Source organism: Amphiprion ocellaris, chromosome 7 (genome assembly GCF_022539595.1).
Source record: "Amphiprion ocellaris isolate individual 3 ecotype Okinawa chromosome 7, ASM2253959v1, whole genome shotgun sequence".
NCBI classification, from domain to species: Eukaryota; Metazoa; Chordata; class Actinopteri; family Pomacentridae; genus Amphiprion; species Amphiprion ocellaris.
Genome location: NC_072772.1, coordinates 7,605,918 through 7,628,110, shown reverse-complemented (window position 1 = coordinate 7,628,110; position 22,193 = coordinate 7,605,918). Strand labels below are relative to the sequence as shown.

Genomic DNA, 22,193 nt, shown 5'->3' with positions numbered 1-22,193 from the left:
ACATTTAGCAAAAACAACATAACAAGGATACACACCTCCCACAGTATATTCAGTAAGGGGTTTTAGTGAAAAGAATTCCAGTGCTTTCTGTGAACAAAGGTGTAAACTTAAGAAGAGATTAAACTCATTTCTGTTTGTGATTGCATATGTCAAAAAGAAGCATGGAATAACGAAATTAATGAGATATTCAAGCCCACCATTTGGATTATCACAGAAACACATAATATCTTTAAGGTTAAAAGAGTGAACATAGCTAGCAGCTTCAAAAAAAGTGAGAGTTCAGATCTGTCTTGATATATTTCATATTGAAAGAGTGGGTGATTAAGTGTTAATGTATTGTTTACAAAATGTATAAGCGGTATTGGTGTCAGTAAACTAGGCAGTATGGCGGTTAGGGGGTATTATTGTTTTTACATACAATTTTATTTAAAAAAAATAAAATGCATTTCTTTATAACTTAATACTTAAAAATGGTTTCTCTCGTTCATGTTTTCAGTTTCAAACTTCCTGAAAAGCGTAACGCATAGTATAGCCGTTCACATGGCAACCGTTGTAATGACGTCAACGCGTTTCGGCGCACGGACGTGACGTCAAGGCGTCCAGGAAGAGAGTTGCGGAAAGTGGACCAACGTTTGATCAACCTGAGTTGTGTTTGCCTTTTCTAAACTGCAGTAAAGTCCGAAGAGTCAGCGTCAGTCTGAGAACTTTAACAACCGCCAGATAAACGTATCGTGAAGGTGAGCAGGAACAAATGTTGGATAAACGTTAGCTTCAAACTAGCTCCTGGAAGCCGTTGCTTTTTACTCCGATTTGAAACGTGAAGAAGATTCGTTCCGCCTCTCACGGAGAATGAAGTAACTGGAGAGATTTTAAGTGTGGTTAAACGTCTCATTAGTGCTACTGGAAACAGCAGGGGCTAGAGTTGACGGGATAAGTTTTTTGTGAATCAAAATGTTCTTCTTTTCCAACGTTAGCTGCTTCAGAGTCCAAACAAGTGTCCATCCTCTGTCACATCAGCATCTTCCCGCTTGTTTTCCTCACAAACCACAGTGTTATTAACTCCTCTCTGTGCCTGCTGCTCCTCATCTATCCACACTCATGCTTTTGCTTTTTCCTCAAATCAGGTCAGACCATGTCTCTGAATAAGTCCATGCATCCCCGGAACCGCTACAAAGACAAACCTCCGGACTTCTCCTACCTGGCCTCCAAATATCCGGACTTCCAGCAGCACGTCCACACCAGCCTGGCAGGAAAACCTGTGTGAGTACTGATTCTACCCTCCCACAGGAGACTGCTTCAAAGTAATGTGCTTTGTAAGTTATTGATTTTTAACCTTTGATCACTGATCTCTCACCATGGTCACTAGTTAAATGTTTGTACCGGAGAATCACTCAGCAGCTCTGGTCTCCTGTGAACTGCACATTTATTGCACATACACTTCATAGTCCCTGTCCACATGCTGTTGGAGAGCTTGAGCTTTAGTTTTATGTTATTTGCATCAGCATCAATAGAGGAAGTTGTTCTTGGTTGGAACAGAAGCAGTTATTAGGTTGTTTGCCATGTGTTGTTCTTCATTATAAGTTTCTAAGAAGATTCCAGATGCTCAAATATCCAAATTATGGGGAGGTGATGGTGTATTTGTTTGGTCAAAGCTATATTTGATAAAGATTCCAACTCTGTGGCACCAATGATGAAATGCTTCCTTGAATAGTTTAATGTGGAAGAATTGACCTCAACTTCATCCAACATCTGTAATGCAGACTGAGATCTAGTTATGTGTCTCATAAACTGCATTCACCTGGACACCTGGTTCACAGCTCAACTGATCTGAAGCAAAAAATTGGTGCAAATAAACAATTATTTAAATAGCGTATTTTGCAGGGTTTCTTCTATTTAGCTAACAGCTTGTAAACTCAGCTTGATTGTTTTATGTATGTGCTAACTCACAGTAGAGACTGTAATGTTGCCGGTTGTGAACTTCTGCAATCATCTCACATCTGTGTTTATGTGAATTGCTGCTGTGACACTCCAGTTTATGATACCCAAATTTAAGAGGTTTTAAAGAGTTGAACATGCAATTTGAATGACAAGAACACAGAGAGGGCCGGCAAAGATGTGGACAACTAATATGTTTGCAGCTAATTGACATTGCCATTTTTTTCCTCTATCTGCATCATCATAACGTTTCTGTGTTTCTGCACAAATCTTTGTCATTGTCATTACTCTAGGTAATTAAATCTAAATATTGTGCACAGTAACTATAACGTTATACAGCAGTAGTCATATAACTTTATTAACAGTGATGACATGAACACGTGGAAATAGCAAACATTGCAATATCCACCAACCAACATAACATGATGAGATGTTATCATCCAGAACCAGCGATGTAGTAACTAAACTTTATTTCTGTAGCACTTTTCACAGGAAAGATTCACAAAGTGCTTCACAATAGAATGCAAAATGACAATAATATAAAACAACACATAAATACACGACAACATGATACTAAAATACAGTCACTGACCATTCAGTCAACCAAAAGCTTGTCTAAATAGTAGTGTTTTCAGCTGACTTTTAAAAGAGTCGGCTGAACGAGCCAGCATTCCACAAACACAACAGACTGAAACGCCAGATCACCTTAGTTTTGTAATGAGTTTTAGGTACCGTCAAAAACTTTTGTTCAGAAGATCCGAGTGACCGACCAGAAGTGTATGGAATTAAAAGATCACAAATGTATTGTGGAGCTTGTCCATGTAATGCTGTAAAAGTAATGACTAAAATTTTAAAATCAATCCGGAATTTAACAGGTAGCTGGTGTAAGGCAGATAAAACTGGAGTCAGATGATCCCACTTACGGGCTCCTGTTAAAAGCCTCGCCGCAGCATTCGGTGAGGCTTTGAACAGTGAGCGGTGAACCTCAGTTGTTTAAATGTAAGCACATTTCTGCAGTTCTCCCATAGAGTTATAATGCTCAGGTGTCCACATATCTTTCACCACAGACTGCACTTATTTTCACCAATGTGGCAGCTTTACTCAGTCCAGCCCAGAGGAACACATTCAGCAACTCATGTCCCGGCTGACTCAGTCTGATGTTGATGCTGCTCATTCAGCTTCTGGCAACAGCAGGAGGAGAAACATCACTGGACAAATGATTAATGGACCCAGCATCAAAAGATTTTTTTTTCCTTTTTGACTCCATCCTCTCATGGTGCTGCATTTCTGCATTAGTGAGACTTCACAAAGTATGTATGAGCAGCAATTTAAATCCAAATCACAATGTAGTTAGAAATAGGTTAATGTGTCAGTTGAAAAGTGCCATCTAGCTTCCTGTGTTTCAGTCGAACTGGACACAAATTAATGAATGTGTGTGTCTGTGTATGTGTGTCCCTCCAAGCAAGATGCTGCTCAGAAATGTGAAAAAGTCCAGGCAGGAGAACAAAGGAAGAATATGTCTGGTGGGATTAGTGGTGTTTACGTCAAACAGTGTGAGCTCATGATTGTTGCAGTGGGAAAGATACCAGAGCAGCTCTTCATCTCTTACTTCTGTCTTTATCCACTGTCTGTGGGCAGATGCTGGAACTGGAAGTTGTGGTTTGCACATAGAATTTGTGTTTTGTCTTCAGTGGGCCACCTCTCACTGTCATGCACCTGTTTGCAATAATGAACCAGAATGTCCAGGTAAATCAAGGTTTATGTTTGTGATTCTCCTTGATTTGTAGATAATAAAGCGCTCTTAAAGGAAACATGCAGGAGATGTTGAAGGACCAGCTCTGAATGGGGTGGATTTGTTAATTGTCATTACAGTTTTCTGAGACATTTTTAAACAGTGTTACAACAGGAAAAGTACAAGTTTAACTAATAACTGTTTATGGATGAAGGCTATATTTTATCCAGATGTGTGCTGCTGTTTTGCATATTCACTGACTCACTTCGAAGCTACACTTGAACAAAACCATAATTATTGTTGGCAGTCACACCTTTGTTTTATCTGATGTTAGTAATAACCAGCAGTTACAGTCTGAAGTATTTCCTTTGGAAATGGAAGAATTTTGTTATTTTTGTTATTTGCTAAACTTAATTCAAGATTAGCGGTTTGTCGTTTGTTCTGTTTTGAATTTTAAAGTGTTGGCAAAAAGCTGTTCTCCAGCTTTTCAAAGAAATGTAATCTACTTTCCTTCTGTTATTTCTAAGTTTGGTTATTGTCTGGTCTTTGTATCTTACTTAAATATATTTTACACACAGAGTTTGCACTGAATGTTTGTTCAGCTTCTTGATCGAAGGCTTGACTTCCTCACTTTTACATATTGATTGAGTAAGTGTTTTCTTATTTTTATTATATATTTGATAAACATTTGAACACTTGGTGCAGTTGAGACTTTTGTCTTATGTTTCATATGAAAAAAAGAAACTTGTTCCAGATTTTCAGACGCTAAACACCTCTTTATTTTAGTTTGGACTCACGACTGAAATACCATTTACTACTAATATCTGGACGACATCTCACTAGGTTTGATTTATTTTGAATTCTTTTGAAATTTGTTACAACCGTCCACTAAAACAAAGACAGAGGATGAAACCAGTGACAGTGACTGTAAGAACTGCCAGTTATTGTTGGATTTGTGTGCTCCTCCTTTGTTTGTGTGAAACAGGTAGCCGTCTGCTCAGTGAGGAAATCACTTGTTATTGTCTGTGTTATGCAGATGAATGCAGACGTGGTGTTGCTGCAGCGAGGCTGAACATCTGTGCACGACTGTGAACATATTGGTGTGGGCTGCTCTTTTGTGGTTGTGAGGTGGCCAGTCAATCATCTTATAGCGGGCCGAGCCTGCGTGTGTGGGCACGCTGTAAAACCCCACATGATGCGTGTCTGTGACAGGTGTTAATTATCGGTTTGTAGCATCTCTGTGTCTGTCTGCGGATTCCTGTCAGACAGACAGATGACAGACAATAGGCTGGCAGTGTTTGGGTTAGACGCTCAGCATGGAAGCTGGATTTAGACAATCAGGGAACGTGACAAGTTGGTAGGAATGTGAGTGAATTTTGTGATAACAGGAACATGTGAGTAGACACTAAAATGAAGCAGTGGTCTGTAGAAGTAAAGCAGCATCCAAGATTACAGCTGGAGTTCACTGTTCCTTGTATGCAGCTGGCAGTTAGGCTCATTACATGTTAATCTATTTAGCGCTTACATTTGCCACTGCTATGAGTTGACACTTCATTTTCTTCAAGGCCAGAGGTCTGGGATGATTGGTAATAAGAAAATAACATTTGATTAACTGGCGTATAACTTTAAAGCAACATGCGTTCAAGCTGAAGATAGTAATGCCAGTCCTAAAAACAAAAGCACTCAGAGAACACAGTACTCCGCCAAGGCTGCTCAGTCTTTGTATCATTTCTGTTGGATGAAATCAGTAATAAAAAATGACCTTGTGCTGAGCACAGGTGTGTGTTACGCATCTGTACATTATGTACGCATGTATGTTGATCTGATCTCAGGTCAGTTTTAATCTTTATATTTAACTTTACATTGATCTGATCTCAGGTCAGTTTTAATCTTTATATTTAACTTCATATTCATCTGATTCCAGGTCAGTTTTAAACTTTATTTTTAACTTTATATTTATCTGATCTCAGGTCAGTTTTAATTTACCTTATTATTTTATCATAAACAGGATGTTATTGGACAGCACCCTCCCATTGTTCCTGTCACCATCACATAAATTAACAAGTTCAGTTTTTCCTCTCCATTCATTTAGGAGTGGCGGGCCGCCATTCCTAAATCCTAGCTGCCACTTTCTTTTTTGTGTAATTGTCACAAATACACCACCGCCACATGTCTCCACCTTCACAGCAGAGTTCTGCATTGTGCCGGGTACTCACGAGTACTAAGGTAAACTGCAAATAACTATGTTGCTCAGTATCTACTCTTTGGGGGGTTAATATGACGGTAATTACTCGTGAGAGTAAAGTGACGTCACGTCAAGCATCCAGGTACCAGGTCAGAGAGTCAGAGGAGTGTCGTCTTGGAAAATAGGGCAGCGACTTCCCTAAGTTATTAGCTTAAGATAACTCATAATATATTCTACAAGTTAACCCTCCTGTTGTCTTGATTTACGGGCACCAAAAAATATTGTTTCCTTGTCTGAAAAAAATCCAAAAATTCAGCAAAAAAAATCTCCCATTTTTCTGAAAATTTGCAAAACCTTCAGGAATAAAATTCTAATAATTCCTTAAAAGTTTCACTTCAAAGTTTTATTTAAAAAATCCCCCAAATTTGGCAAGAAAATACTTGTAAAAATTCTCAAAAAAATTATTAAAAACCTTCCAAAAAATCCTAAAAATATCTAAAGTGACTACATATATATCAGTACAACTAATATTTTCTTTAAGAACATTCTTAAGAAACATTTTTAACATTTCTTTTTTTTCCACCAAAAAATGTTCAAAGATTTCCCAAAAATGTTGAAAATGTGGAAATCAGAAGTTTCACTGTGAAATTTTTTTTTCCACATTGTCAAACTAAAACAGGTCAATTTGACCCACAGGACGACACGAGGGTGAAACAGACATTCGCAAAATATTGATTGATTGATTGCTTAGTTATTATTTTTATTTTTAATCATTTAATTTTATTGTTTTATTTTTTCTTTTTACATTCAGCCTTTAAAAAGTCATTTTCAACTGGCCATTCAATAAATATGTTGTAAAGTGTCATGTGTTTACGCCACCACGGCTCCCTGGAGAACCTGCCCGCACTGCTGAAAAAAATCCTAGAGCAAACACTGAAGTTATGCCTATTTTAAGTGATTTTTACTTTTACAAGTTGCCAACTAAAAAGGGGATTTTAGAATGTGTCCATCCTTCACTTTTTCTCAGATTTTCACACAAATGGTTGAACCCTGAATGTTGATCAGACATTGAGTGAAAACAGGCTGGAGTCTGGTGCCAGTTCGCTCTGTTCGCCTGCAGCGTTAACGGATGTCCAGGATTTGCGTCTGACTTTGTGTGTCTGGTTAGTCGTCTGCAGAAATTTGGCTCCTTCCTCCCCGCCAGCCTGTCGTTCCATCAGTGGAGGGATTAGTGGTGGGTTTGTATTTTTCAATGAATTCATCTAGTGGGTTTTTAAGTATTTAAGCAGTGAGTTGGGGGATGAGAGTAATCTTGGGGAGACACTCACTCAATCCTCGGGGGAGATAGGACTCCCCTCATTTAGGGATCGTCAGTGGGGAGGACTGATAGCAACGGGCAGAGCTCAGACCAGAGGCAGCGGCAGAAATGTGGTGGAGTTGATTGGAATTGAAGTGAGGAACCAGATAAACCTCAAAATAGTGTGAATGTTTGTTTCAGTTTTTGGGGGAATGAGAAGGGGGGGCTCCGATCAGGCAGATAGAGGATTAGGAAGCATGAATGGTTATTAAAAATGCAGCAACCCGAGTGACATTTAATTTAAAATTGTTCAATTTTCACACCAGTTCTGTTCAGAGATGTTTTATTAAACACGTTCTTGGCGAAAGAAGAAAAAATGAACGGATAATTAAGGTCTCTGATGATTTTAAATAGATAAATGTAATGCTACAGTGGTCTGCACTGTCGATAAGAGAGATGAGAAGGAAAGTCAGCACCTTAAATGGGACGTTTTTGCATATTTTACCCCTCAAAATGTGGTGCGAAGACGCTAACATCACTTATGTGCCTTGCCCTTAATATCTAATCATTTTACTTTTGCTTCTCTTGGTTTTGATTGGTTAAAAAATTAACACACATCTCCCTCAAGGATTTCCACAGTTCCAGTCACAACCGCTGCTGTTTATACCAAATATTTTGCAACACTACTGGCACATTGAATATGCTGAGTTATTTGGTCATGTATTTGATTTATACCGAATGACAAATGAACTTTATCTCCTGCTCCTTTGCCTCCAAATTGTCCTTTTGTCATTTTAGATCATATTCTCTCTGTTAAAGGGGGAGTCTGCGATTCTGGAGAAAGATATTTATGCAGCCAGCGTATTTAGATTGTTAACAAGTATCGGATTTATCATTCTTTTCGCTTATACGACCAGTTTCCTTCTGTCTTGTGCACAGTTACAAACATGCTCAAGACATGCTGGAGAGTGGATAAGTGTTGTCACGATACCAAAATTCTGCTTAAATATTTACAAACAGATACCAAAACGGTACCTCAGGAAATACCTGAAACTTCAAGAAAATTGTGTAATAACATAAGACAGATCATGGAACTCGTTTTTTTTTTTTTTTAAAAGATCAAGCCATATGTCACAAGAAATAATAATAAAAGAGGAACTGTGAATCAGGCTTGTTTCCGTTAGCTGATTAGCTGTGTAGTCTCGGAAGAAGGAGGCACTAGAGGCTACGTTAGGCACGGCTGCAATGAACAGAGCAGAAGAAAATGTTTTCCACAGGCTTTAAAAACCTTGATGAAGAAGAAGAAACAAGCTACATTTTGTTCATCTTCGAGGAAAAAAATGATAGAAGTCCTCAGGAGTTGTTTTCAAAAGGGAAACTTGTAATTACTCTTCAATGCCATCTGGTACTGATCATATTTAATATTTTAGGAAGACAAATACCGAAGTGTAAACAAATGGGAGTTAAAAAGGGTGTTTCCTTCACCCATTGTGGACATTAACGCTATTTAAAAAAAAGAAAAAAAACAACCAAAAAAACACCTCAAATGAGTTCAAAAACTTGCTGCTAAATTGGGATTTGCGATACTTCAAAATGCGCATAATATGTTATGGACACACGGCTACTTCAGTGTAATTGGTGGTTGCTTTTGGGATCCTAATTGTCGTCTCCTCCATCGTCAGCATTTCTGCAGATTTGCAGAGTGAGCTCAGAAATATTCACGACTAGTTTTCCTTTAAATTCATGGTGAGCTTTAAGTGATGTTCTCTTTACTGCTCTTGCGAGGGCTCGACGTGTGCAGAAAAAACACCTGACATGAGAGAAGTTGAGGCTAATCAGCACAAAATATTTCCCAGCGCGCTCACATTGAAGTAGATGTACCTTGAAGGTCACCTCTCTGTGGACAGAGGTTGAAAGTGTGTGTGTGTTACTGTGTGTGCTTTCATGCTGATCATGTAGCGTAGCGGTGAGAGCGAGCTGTTTGTCTCAGCAGTAAACTTCCCTCCGGTTTAATGATGTCGTCCTCTTCATCCATCTGAGCCAAGAACTTTTCTGCTTCTCAGCGCTTGGATCTAAATTTATTTCTTCGCCTCCACAGACGCCGCCACTCCATCTCACCTGGTCCACTTGGATTTTACCTGAACGCAGTCCGACTTCTTTCCCCCGGTGTCTCTGGTGTTGTTACAGTACCTCATATCTCCTCTCATCTTAACTTTTCTGCTCAGGTTTGTCCCATACCGTATCCCGTCGGCCACGTTAAATGCGTAAGCACGCTGCGGTGAACCTACGTGGCAGCAGAAGCGTAAATCGCGGGCACGCTCACGCTCCTTCTGGCATCAGCCATTGCTCCAGCGTGGCCGGATTTGCGTGCTCTCCTCATCTGTTCAGTAGGTGGGGTTGCCATGGAGACGTGCCATTCGCAGTGGTGCTGATGGGAGTGATCGGTCTGCATTGCGCACACACACATATGAGGGGCTAAAAATAGAGGGCTGGCCTGAGCAGCCTCCCTCTCTGAATATTGATTCTTATCTAATGATGCCTCTGAGGAGAAATGAAAGAGGGCAGAATATCTGAGAGCGGGGCAGATGAGAGAGGCTGGCTTTCATTTTGGGGAAGTGTTATGCTGATATATCACTTCTCCCTCATTAGCCTGATTTCTCCCCAAAGCTTGGGACATTTTTTAAAGTGCAAATCTGCTCAGTGGTTCGTCTGCGTCTTAAATCCTCAGAGGAACCAGGTGTTGGTTTTCTGTGAGAGGTCAGCAGCTGTTGAAACTGGACCATTAACCTTATATGTTCATTAGGTGGAGAGACACTGGGTAAGATTGATGTGGGACTGTGCAGGTAAATTGCTTCTCATTTGGGGTCGTTTGTCTTTGCTATCACTTCTGACTGAAGATGCACGGAGCAGAATCAGTTTAGCACTGAGGCACATTTGTCGCCTGCTTTCTCTCAGTCTTGTTCATGAATTGAGAATGAGATAAATTGGCATCACCAGCTATTTGAAGAAATAATATCTTTTTTTCTGCCTTTATTAGACAGCTAACTGTAGAGGAATGACCGGAAATGAGGAGAGACAAAAAATGTCCCTAACGAGAAGCAAACCGAGGATGCTGGGGCTCATTTTCAGCTCCATCAGAGTCACTTTAAGATCTGTCGTTCAGTTCAGTTGGCCAGATTATAGATAAAGCTATGCTTTCTGACAACACATGAAGTAGGACAGTAACACAGCACACATCTGTTTTGAGCTCTTTTGCTTTCTTATTGATCTGGGAAAGCCCTCACACTCATGCACACATCCAAGTGCACAGACATGCAGATTTTAAAAGTAGACACCCACATGGTTTGGTTCATACAACAAAAGGTCTGCACCGGTCTACACAGACAGTCGCTTTGCCCCTCGTATTCAACACAGAAAGACACAGGAGGCAGTTTTTACAGGATATAATGACTATTTACAGATTGTACCACCATGGCAGTCGTTATTCCTGAATGTGCTGCGAACACCGTGGACAATCACAGCACGGCACATCTGGAGAATGCAGGACTTCCCACTGTGTTTAGGTTTCATCGATGGAAAGCATATAGTCTAAGCACTTCAAGTGTTTTACCAAAACAGTTTTCCATTCACACTGTTTTGCGGAGACACCATCACCTGCATCTTGAGCTTGGTGCTGCCCAAGTCAACTGTGATTGGTTTTAAAAATTACAGACAAGGTGTTTTTTTCCCCCCATAACAGAATGATAATGAGTGCAGTCACACCATTTTCTGACATTGTGCAGTTGAAAATGAAATGATTAAATGATTGGGTTTAACACTATAAAACACTACATTTATGGCAATGCACATTCCAGGTGGAGTAATTAGTATTTGTGACTGACATCATAAAGTATTAAGTTATTGCTGCCATGATAACTGCCAAGTATAGTCCTTCCTGATCATATAATAAACCATAGTGCAGCATTTTTACCTCTGAAACTTCAAAACTCCTCCTGGTCTCTTTGTTATGTGAGGCATCACCACCCTTGAAAACTAGATTGTTTTCAGCTTGAACATTCATTTATATTAAATTGTTGGAGGCCTATAAGACAGCAAAATTGTTGTTGTGATGATCAGCTGAATGCAGAATAAGCAAAACATTTCAGCTGTTTATGTGTAATTGATTTGTGAGACAAAACAGCGCAAATAACCACAAAAATCAACCTTTGACTCCTTGAGCTCCGTCTCCAGCAGCAGATGATGTTTTTCTTCCACTGGAATACGCTCACACCAAACTTGTGAGGTGCCAGACGCTCCAATCACCAGGATGTGTCTAATTGCATCTGCCAAGGTGTGAAAGCGCTCTGCAAAGCTTTAATTAAACCTATCTCGCCCACTCATTTTGTCTGCCGTACTCGTGGCTGCCCGTGACAGCTGAAATCATTAAACATGTCGAGAGGAGACGACGGGAGAGTCGGACTAGAGAGTTGGGAGTAAAAAGTGGGAGGTCTGAGTTGTGCTGGAAATGTGAAATTCATTGTCATCAGCAGGGGATTGTGAATTGATGGGCTGCTTATCTCCTTATTGTCCCTCGTGTGTGTTGGTGTGTGTTGGTGTGTTGGTGTGTTGATGTGTGTGTTCTGTGAAGTGATGGGGCTCAGTGCAGAAAGCTGCACCAGGCTGGAGGAGCAGAAGGTTAATGAAGTGCTGCATTAAGAGCAGTTTGTTAAATTGCTGTCAGGTGGCCTCAGTGCTAAAACAGGAGGATCAGCAAGTCACTAAATTGAATTTGTCGTTAAGTGGAGATTTAGTTTCATACAAGCTTAGTTTTATTTATGTGGCTTTGGTCACCATCCCCATTCGTTATATTCAAATGGGAATGGTGTGTATTTGAGATAAATGCTGTGAGCTTGGAACATGTCAACATCTGTAGTGGAGGTCAGTCCTTAAACCTTCAGATTTAAATTAATCAAACTTGCTCAGAGGATAAAACAAAGATGAATAGTATTATTGTCTAACTCTTCAGTCAGATTCAGCTTAAAGGCTGGATATTGTTTGAAACCTTAAAATAATCAAAAATTGGCAACATTTGAATTAAAGTCATGAACTGTCTGATCAGGAAAACAGGGTTGCATTTCAGACAACATTAAATTCCAGTATTTGGTATTTAACAGATTTCTGTAATGAAACAGTAATAAAGTTTGCCTTTGGTACTCACCATAGTTGTGCATGCAGACATTTTAGGTAATCTGGCTAAACTTTGTGTAAAATCTGTGTTTCTTGCCCAGTTGGAGCCAGTAGGAATAGGTGTTGCCTTTTTGGCAGGTTTCATCAGTGTTTTTGGCAAACACAAAACTATCATAACAGATAGAATAAGACTGATGCCTGAATTTTCACTTTAACCTTAACTACCAACAGTTTAGGTGGACCTACTGTGTTTTCTCTTTCCCCTGCAGCTGCTGTTGTCATTTGTAAGTAATTAAAATGCATTACTCATTCAACCTCATTTATTTTTCCGCTAGTGTGAACTTCAGAGAGCCGGAGGCGGTGCGAGCGCTGACCTGCACCCTGTTGAAGGAGGACTTTGGATTGACCATTGAGATCCCTCTGGAGCGCCTCATACCTACCGTCCCCCTGCGCCTGAACTACATCCACTGGGTGGAGGACCTCATCGATGGCCAGAAGCAGCCACGCAGAGGCATCGACATCGGTACTAATTGGTCTTAATATATATGTAATCGTTGCCGGTGATAGTTGAATTAATTAAAAATATGATAACTAGTGGTGGGACGCGATTAAAAAATGTATCTAATTAGAGGATTTGTAATTAATTAATTTCGATTCATCACATTTTTGCCAAATAGCAGTATTGACACAATGAATAAAATTTTTCAATTCAAATAAATTTTGGTTAACGACCGTTTTTTTTTGTGGATTTAAATGTTAATTCAACTGCTCTTGTATATTTTTGTTGCGGTTCAGAGCGCCACATGAAATGTCAGTAGACGCTTCCAGCACATGAGCCCAGTCATTCCCAGTGTTCCCAGCACGAACAACCAAACCTCGATCCACACGTCGCTACTCGTTGCCGTTCTGTGGCTCAGAGAAAAGGCTGTAGGTGTTGGCATTGTGTGTGCTGACTGAGCCTGCAGGTATATGTGTGTCTTCAGGGCCTCAGGTCACTGATTGGTGACCCCGAACCTTTCTGTAAGCAGATTGAAGCTGTCTGCTGCTGATGGATCACCACTGGGCGTTTTCTTTTACTAACCAGTGCCATCTCTGTCTGAGCCTGGACTGAATTATGCAGCTTTGGTCCTTGTTAGATGTGAATGATTTAATAAAAGCTGCTGGAACTGACATTTATTTTCCATTATAGCCAGTAAGACCAAGATTATTCTTCAGGAAAGCATCATGTCACGTAGTTGGCCATCCCTCCCTTCATAGTTATTTACTTTAAACAGCACAGCAGCACATTTCTATATGGTTCAGTGACAGCCAAAACCATCATCTTCATGAATTCATCAATGTCATGCTGTGTTTCCTCAGGCACCGGGGCGTCGTGTATCTACCCCCTGCTGGGAGCTACGATGAACGGCTGGTACTTTCTTGCCACAGAGGTGGATGACATCTGCTTTGACTACGCTACAAAAAATGTGGAGCAGAACAACCTGTCTGACCTGGTTAAAGGTTAGTGTGGTCCGCTCACCCTGACGGACAATTTATCTCAAGATGGCGACGTTCAGGGACATCATGTTACAGATCGTATCTGACCTCCAGCCACTGACTAACAGTTATGGGACAATGATGATTGATAAAAAGTAGAGTAACAGTAGAAGTAGCCAATATTAGTGGCCATTAGCTATGGGTCATATCTAACCAAGTAAGACCGGAGCAGCTTTTATACCTCAATGTCAAAATCATTATGTTTCAGGTTGTCTATTCCTTCCATTCTCAGAAACGTCCTCAGGGAACTTAGTCATATTTGGCACATAGGTTCACTTGGACACAACAATGAACTGATTTGATTTTAGTGTTTAACTCTCTGAACTCAAGGCAGATTCTGGGTGTTTTTAACTCCTGTCACATGTTTACTCTGTTGGGCTCATTTTTCACTTCTAAGTCAAGTCGCGTTTCTCTATGGAAACAGCACAAGCGTGGCTAGACGTAGTGAGAATAAAAAATGCCGTTTGTGCAATATAAGTTAGCATTTTAATTTCAAACTTGTCTCCTATCTGCTCTGTGTAACCACATACTTTAGTTAAGCCCAGTTCAACTGAAAAATCACAGATTTTTTTTTGCCATGTGACCACTGATCACAGCTAAATCAGTCATGGCTTCTCAGGGCGAGGAGTGCAGAAATTTTTGTCGTTTAGAGAATCTGGTTAGCGCAAATGGCTTTTTTTTGATGAATTAATAAATCAGAAATGTAAAACAAATGAATTGTGTTGAAATATTATGATTTTAAGCTTAGATTGGGTGTATGTTCAAGACAAAGCTGACAGGACTGTCAGAAAGTCAATAATCAGACAATTTGTCTATCTATCTATCTATACAATGATTTCTGCATTACTCTGTGTATGATAAAAATTAAATATTGGAATCATCTCAAAAATTATTGATGGGCATATAATGGTTTTTAGGCTAATGTTTACAGGTTGTTTTGAAAATGTTACCTAAAAAATAAATATCGTATCATTCACATGTCGAAGCAGTTATCTTATTTTGCTTAGTGACGCTGTTCATTTAAAAAACATCGTATTTTATGCCTCCCCATGCCACCAGAGCAGGCATAATAACACGTTAACTCACTACAGGAGAGACGTGATGTTCTCTGCAATGAAGCAGAAAAAATATATACATATGTTGAGATCAGAAATTGGCCAAAATGAGTTGCAAAATATTGGCATATCAGCAAAATTCAGCGTTGTGCCTCCTTAATTTTCCATTCTGCTGGGTTGAAGATGTGTGTGAAGCATCAGTGATTTATAATTTGTAGATTCTTTTCTGCAAAATCCATGTTTGAAGCATCGTCTGCTGTCATGGCTACAAGGTTTGTCAGCCAAACGTGAACATGTGCAAGAAATCTGACTCTGTTTTTTGTTCCTCTTATTGAATTTACATATCAAAGTCTTCACTACATATATTATATGAAGCTGGACAGACCTGGATGTTTGCTTGCAGCTTGACTAGTTGGCAGAAGCAGTAATTCTAGTTTGCTTATGGATTCAAGCTTTCGCTGCAAGGGGAAGATCTGAGTTTTTCATAATAAAAAAAGTTTCTTAATCTCAATTTAAGGCCCCAGCATGATCAGGGTTTCAGTCGCTGTGACTGGACTCCAACTAATTTGATGATTGTTTGAATTGTCATGTAAACATCTTTAATATTGTCGTGTCTAAGTTGTGAGGGATTTTCTGGTTTTCGTTGTCTTATATGATAGTAAGTGATTCAACATCAGCATTCTCAGGACTGGCAAAATTATTCTAGTGTCATTTGTAGCCTTAATCTCTATGGTATTTTTGAGATATTTCAAATTGTTGCTTCTGAATTGTAATGCTACAGTACAGTGTAAGCAGAAAAAACTGTCAAACCTCTCACATTGTCTGCTATTATTTATTAAAAATGCAGCAATAAAGCAGTGTTGCATCAGCCACAGTATTTAGTGTAAATTCTCTCTTGGTTTCTAGGTGTAACCAGTCACACTGTAAGGACTTCTTATCCACCCAGAATTAGAGCAGAGTCGATCTTTGGTCTGCAAAGCACAGTCTCCATCTCTAGAACATCCGGTTTACAAATCTTCGTCTCACTTTAAGTGTTTTTTGCTTCTTCCAGTTGTCAAAGTTCCTCAGAAGACTTTACTAATGGATGCCTTGAAAGAGGAGACAGAAATAGTGTATGACTTCTGCATGTGCAACCCTCCTTTTTTTGCCAACCAGCTGGAAGCGAAGGTGAGTGTTTCCCTGGTGTTGATGTTTTAAATGTTTAATGGCGTCCTGTCCTGAACCGTTAAGTTCCTGAGGTCAGTGCGTGAAGGAGTTCACTCTGGCCGGAGCAGCTCCAACATTAAATGCTGTTTGTTTACACAATAGTAACAGGCTTCTAATGGGATTCCATCCTAATCTCTGTCTGTCTTGGTACCCTCTCCAGGGGGTAAACTCCAGGAACTCACGGCGACCGCCTCCCAGTTCAGTGAACACGGGCGGGGTGACGGAGATCATGGCGGAGGGCGGGGAACTGGAGTTTGTCAAGAGGATCATTCATGACAGCCTGCAACTCAAAAAGCGCCTGCGGTGAGGAAAAGAGAACTTTTTTTTCCTGGTTGCAGACTGTATTTTTTTGTGTGTAGAACTACTTCTCAACCACACAGACTTCAGGGCCACACAGTTAGATGATTAAATTCACGCATGAGTGTGGAGTGCTGCAGCTTTGTCGGTTCTGGAGAGGCTTGGAGAGGTTTAAATGGCCACTGAGTGCACCACTGAAAGGGGGACACTGAGAGAGGAAATGGGCAGATGGGTTTGCTGCACATTGATGGAGCTGTCACCCACAGTTGCCTTAATGATTTTGGCACATGCTCGCCCTGTGCAGTATCCGGGAGCCCACAGGGAACAGCTGTGTTTGGGTGGATGGGTGGGGGAGTCTCCGGCGGCCGTCACTTCACCCTCCCCCGTTACCAGGGCTGTCACCAGGGCAGCCGAGTGAGACCCGGGTGGAGGGAGCTGCAGAGTGGTGCTATTAAAACTGATTAGACTTGCCACACCTGCTCGGGCCTCCTGCAGACAGTGCAGTTTGTGTGTGTGTGCGTGCTGTATGCAGCGGTGTGTGTGTTTGCATAATGCTTCAGCAGAGAGACGAGGCCCTGAGAGGAGCTGATGTTAACACCTGCCTGCTCCTGTGTGGCTCCGTGTTACACTCGTGCAGCGGGGAGGGAAAGTCAGACTTTTATTTAACAGGTTTGAGGCTGCGGACAAACCAACCGGAGCCGCCTGTCACTCCCAAAAGCATGCTGGGACACCAGAGCCACCAGGTGTCCATGGAAACACTGCCAGCCTCTCTGATTGGGCCTTTGAGACACTCCGCCCTGCTCCTCGTTCCCTGCTTTCCACCAAAGGGTAATTACTGTCAGATAGGGGTGAAACATGCACTTAGAAATGAGGTAATACTCCAAAGTCTTCTCACCATTGATATGAAAATTACCATCTCTGGTAATGAGATCGTACTCATGCATCTGTGCTTCAGAAACGTGAAGAGAGAGGGCTGAATGTGGAAGCTAATGCAGCTGCACTGTTCAGGATTCTTGAAAAAGCTGTAGCGATCGGGGATCTCTTCTGGGTGTTTCCTCCCCACTGAGATGAAAAGTGGCGAACATCTGTGAATATTAGAGCTGTTCAATATTTCATTGTGTCAACTGAGGCTGACATGTTGCTCTGCCCGCCCCCTCCGCCCTCTGGGCATCTTCAAACCTCCCAAACCTGATTACATGTCGGTGCCCTTTTCTTACTGTCAGTCATAAAGTTAAACACTCTGTAGGATGTAATTTTGTCGAGGCTTTGTGCCTCGTTACAGTTAACTATATGACTGCGTGAATAAAGAGGGAAACAATAAGGTCAGATCATCTTAAACCAAAAAAAGGTTGTATTTATACAGGGTTTCTACAGGGCATTAAAAAGCATTAATAGTCATTAAGTTGATTTTGCGAAAATTAAGGCTTTAAATGGCATTAAAAATCATTAAATATGATTCTCAATGGCATTAAAAATTCTTTCTGCAGTTTTCAAGAAAAGTATTTGACAATAATAATATATAATTATAGACTGCAATTTGTCAGATATGTGCATCTGCGTAAACATGCCGAAGCATTGCGATAATTGTTCCGGCCAGTCGGGTGCAATTACCAAAAACTGCATGTTTTTAAAGTGGCCGGCAGACTGGACCAGAAGGAGGAGAGCTGGGAAATGGAGAAACGCACATTCCAGCAAAAATGGCTCAAAAAGGTGGATTTTAGACAGTGAGCACAGCCCGTTGGTGGTCAGGGGTGTTTTGGGGTTTTTTTTTGTCATTTTGTGTCTCGTTTTTGTCATTTTGCGTCTTGTTTTTGTCATTTTGTGTTTAGTTTTTGTCATTTCGTGTCTCGTTTTTGTCACTTGGCATCTCGTTTTTGTTGTTTTCTGTCTCGTTTTTGTCACTTTGCATCTCGTTTTTGTCATTTTGTCTCATTTTTGTCATTTTGTGTCTCGTTTTTGTCACTTTGCATCTCGTTTTTGTCATTTTGTGTCTAGTTTTTGTCATTTCGTGTCTCGTTTTTGTCACTTGGCATCTCATCTTTGTCATTTTGTGTCTCGTTTTTGTTGTTTTGTGTCTCATTTTTGTCACTTTGCATCTCTTTTTTGTCATTTTGTGTCTTGTTTTTGTCGTTTTGTATCTCGTTTTTGTCATTTTGTGTCTTGTTTTTGTGGTTTTGTGTGTGTTTTTGTCATTTTGTGTCTCGTTTTTGTTGCTTTTGCATCTCATTTTTGTCATTTTATATCTCATTTACCTAATTCCAACAAAAATGGCTCAAAAACGTGGATTTCAGAGAATGACTGCAGCCCGTTGGTGGTCAAGGGTGGTTTCCAGATTCAGAAATAGTGAAATGTAGGGACAGTTTTCATATAAAAATCGTCTTTTACAAAAAAAGCAGACCTGTGTAATTTATTGAGTTTGTGGTCGTGGCATTAAAATTTTTACAGTATAGCATTAAAATGGCATTAAAAAGCATTAAATTTGACTGACTGATTTCTGCAGAAACCCTGTTATACACATTTCTGCCAAACACTGGTGAGTGTGCCTTCTGCATTATATTAGTATTATGAAAATTAGTGTATTAATCTTAATTAAAATCGTATGTACTTTCCCTGAGTGACCTACTGCTCAGTGATTATGTTGTTTATTATGAGATTATGCTTTAGTTAGGTTTATTTTTGTTGTTTTAGGAAATAGACTCATTAGCAAGCCATTTGGTTCATTATTTTCTCGACTAATTTAATTATTGTGTGGTTTGTGTTCGTCATGATAAATACCCCTCAAAATGTACCATAGCCCAAAAGTGATTGGTTAGAATAAGATACTGTTATTATTGTTATACACAGTGCAAAAATAACTCCTTGCCATGTTTTGCTTTGTTCTACCAACAGTCTAAAATCCAAAGAATCGAGATACGGTGCACAATTTTGCCTCACTTGAAATGCTATTCATGGTTGCTGCAGATTTCAACAAATTAAGTTTAAGCCTTTTTGTTTACTGTAATATCCAACAACCTAAAACTCAAACTGCAAACTACTTATTTTCTTCCAGGCTACTGTTTGTAAAGCTTTTAGAACCGGTGTTTTTCTGACTTTTGAATTGGGGGATTTTTAAGTTTCAAGATGCTTCAACCAAGCACTAAATGCACTGTTCTCCAAATGTGCACTTAGCCATGTTAGAAAAGAGTAACAATTACTTGATTTTGATTTTAATTTATTACTTCTAGAAGTTTTTACATGAGAGGACATCCACACACCACACTGTGACTAACTAGTTGGGTGTGATCCAATAAATTCTGACCAGGCAGCACAGTTGACATTAGTGGTTACTGGATCCATGCTGGTTTCATTTTGTTGTCGGCATGATCAGTGCATTTTTTCCCCCAAATATAAATTGAAAACCAAGACTAAAGTTGCATATTTTTTTTTACAGCTGCGCAAATCAATGTTATAAGGCCTGTCAAAATTATAATAAGGACACTATAAGGGCTAAAAATCAGATTGTTGACTTTTTTTATCCCGAATTAGAGCCTGCTGTCTAGAGTTAAAAAGTCAGTTGCTGATTTGACGGTACATTGGAGAGTGACTCAAATGAGCATGTAATTTTGATCAATTCAAAGCGTCTCTCAGTTGGATTTCAACAGCTGGACAGTCGGACGACTTCGTTCAGAGAGATTTAACCGATTTGATCAAACAAAACATTGATGTTTGTCCTCACACCTCTGGCTGGACTTTGTATGCATAATAGCAGGTTTTACTTATCACCACTTTCATTTTTTTCAAGCTGTGGTGAAATAAATACACACCAGATGATCAGCTTTTAATAATATCTCATGAAAACTACACACCCAGCTCGGTGAAATTGACCGGACGTCCTTCCTCCCTGACTCCCTGATGTGTTTATCGTTCCTCCATCTTCCCGGCAGGACTCTGCTGCTCATTGATCAGGACCAACCTCATGTCTTTATTGCACAGCAGTGATTATTGATCAGGCCTCCACCACGGGACGACTTCAAAACCACTTTCCCTCCTCTGCGGACCGCGCACAGCCGGATGTTTTTCTGTCTCTCATGTTTTACTTTGTGCCGCTCCCAGAAGCCCACCTCTGCTCATTTGATCTCTGCTCAGTGATTCACACCACGGGCCGTCAGCTGCTCACAGTCACACACAGCTGGCTCACATGGATTCTTCTTCCTGCAGGTGGTACAGCTGCATGTTGGGGAAGAAGTGTAGCCTGGCACCTTTGAAAGAGGAGCTGAGGAAGCAAGGGGTGAGTAGCCAGTGAGACCCAGAACAAAGACAAATGCACAAACGTGGTGAGAGTTGAAGAGCAGCAACAGCTCTGATCTCTGTTTGTTCATGCAGCAACACGCCGCTCATTGCAGGGTTTGATAACGGCTTGTTAAAACAATCTCTGCCTCCCATCTCAGGCTCTCCTGTGTATTGATGTAGAGCAGATCGGCCCCTTCTAATATGCCAGCCAAGCAGCGTCACAAACGAACCATGAATGAGCTTCTGTCAGCAGTGCATGACTGAATCACACAGCACTCTGTAGCTAACATGCATTAGCGTCATTAGCTCAACTAATAGCCCGGCTCATGACTCCTGACTGCTGCAGGCCTCTGATCCGCTGCCAGTCTCGTCCCTCACGTGCCCAGAGAAAAAGAAAGAGACCCCAGTCACCCCCCGTCTGCACCTGCCACCTCTCGAAGCTGCACCAGAGGTTTCAGGCTGCTGTCGCTGTTCATCAGGGTGAGTGCAGCCTTGGCTCACGTCCAGGGAGGAGACCGAGGCCTCGTTCTGTAGTCTGTGTAAAAAGAAACCTGCTCTAGTTAATATGCTAATGCTTTTATCACCCATTACTCAATTTACTCTCCAGCGTGTCCTCGTTTCGCTTTGTGTTTTTTAATTTAGCAAATGTGACGTATAAAAACCTCTCTCGGACTCTGAGCCGTTCAACCTCTGACCCTCATCTAAGTCACCCCTTCCTCTTATTTACTGAGGCAGTTAGCTAGCGACAGTTAAAGTGCTCTGCTAGTGCAATGATTTTCACACCAAACGTGTTTATTTTCACACCGTGGATCCCCACTCGTTATTTTCTCACCCAGGAATAGGGAGCCAAAAGTCACAGTGGGAAAACATCTCTGTACATCACATAGGTCGTTTTCAGAGATGCACTGGTTCCATTAATCTGACGGCATCTCAGGGTTTAGTCTGAATGAGCACCACGGTCACTTTTCTATGAAAGTTGCAAAGCCATTCATACTAACTGAGACCTGGTAAAAGTCGCTATCATGGGCCACAAGTTTGAGCTGCATTAGCAAAAAAAAAAATATCACAAAGCAATTTTCTAGTTCTCGTTTACTCTCTCTACAATTTCGATTACAAAATGAAATGTCCACAAAAAGTAAACTGATAAAGACCGTCTGTAACAGGTCAGATTAATGACACTCAGTGATGAATGTAACCCAGGTTCTGATAAAACATTTCCAGCTTCAAACTATTTGTAGAAGTCTTTTCTCTGAGTTTATTTCATACCAGACAGCAACAGGATCAGGAGCGTCACCAAAACAGGAGAGCTGTCGTTGTTGGAGAGCAACAGCAGTAACTTCATTACTTGCTTATGATTGTAAATTGTCCCCCACATGGTGACAGAATTGATCAGAATACGGTTATTCCTTGTGTTTTCTAATTATTGATTCAAAGGGGAGCATTGTTACTTGCATGCTTATAATAAATGAATCACTGAAAAGGAGACAAACATGTTTTTTCCAAAAGATGAAATTA

At 40.5% G+C, this 22,193-nt stretch overlaps 1 protein-coding gene across 1 annotated transcript in view; it reads left to right on the top strand.

Annotated features, from left to right (window-relative positions):
• Positions 1–581: 581 nt before the first annotated feature.
• Positions 582–22,193, top strand: part of mettl16 (methyltransferase 16, N6-methyladenosin) — a 30,701-nt gene continuing 9,089 nt past the window's right edge. Inside the window, exons 1-7 of the mRNA XM_023276914.3 lie at positions 582–737; positions 1,125–1,260; positions 12,651–12,838; positions 13,675–13,815; positions 15,958–16,073; positions 16,273–16,415; positions 20,607–20,676. Of these exons, the coding sequence (XP_023132682.1) occupies positions 1,133–1,260; positions 12,651–12,838; positions 13,675–13,815; positions 15,958–16,073; positions 16,273–16,415; positions 20,607–20,676 (786 nt within the window). The 5' untranslated portion in view covers positions 582–737; positions 1,125–1,132. The remainder of the gene's footprint in view (positions 738–1,124; positions 1,261–12,650; positions 12,839–13,674; positions 13,816–15,957; positions 16,074–16,272; positions 16,416–20,606; positions 20,677–22,193) is intronic.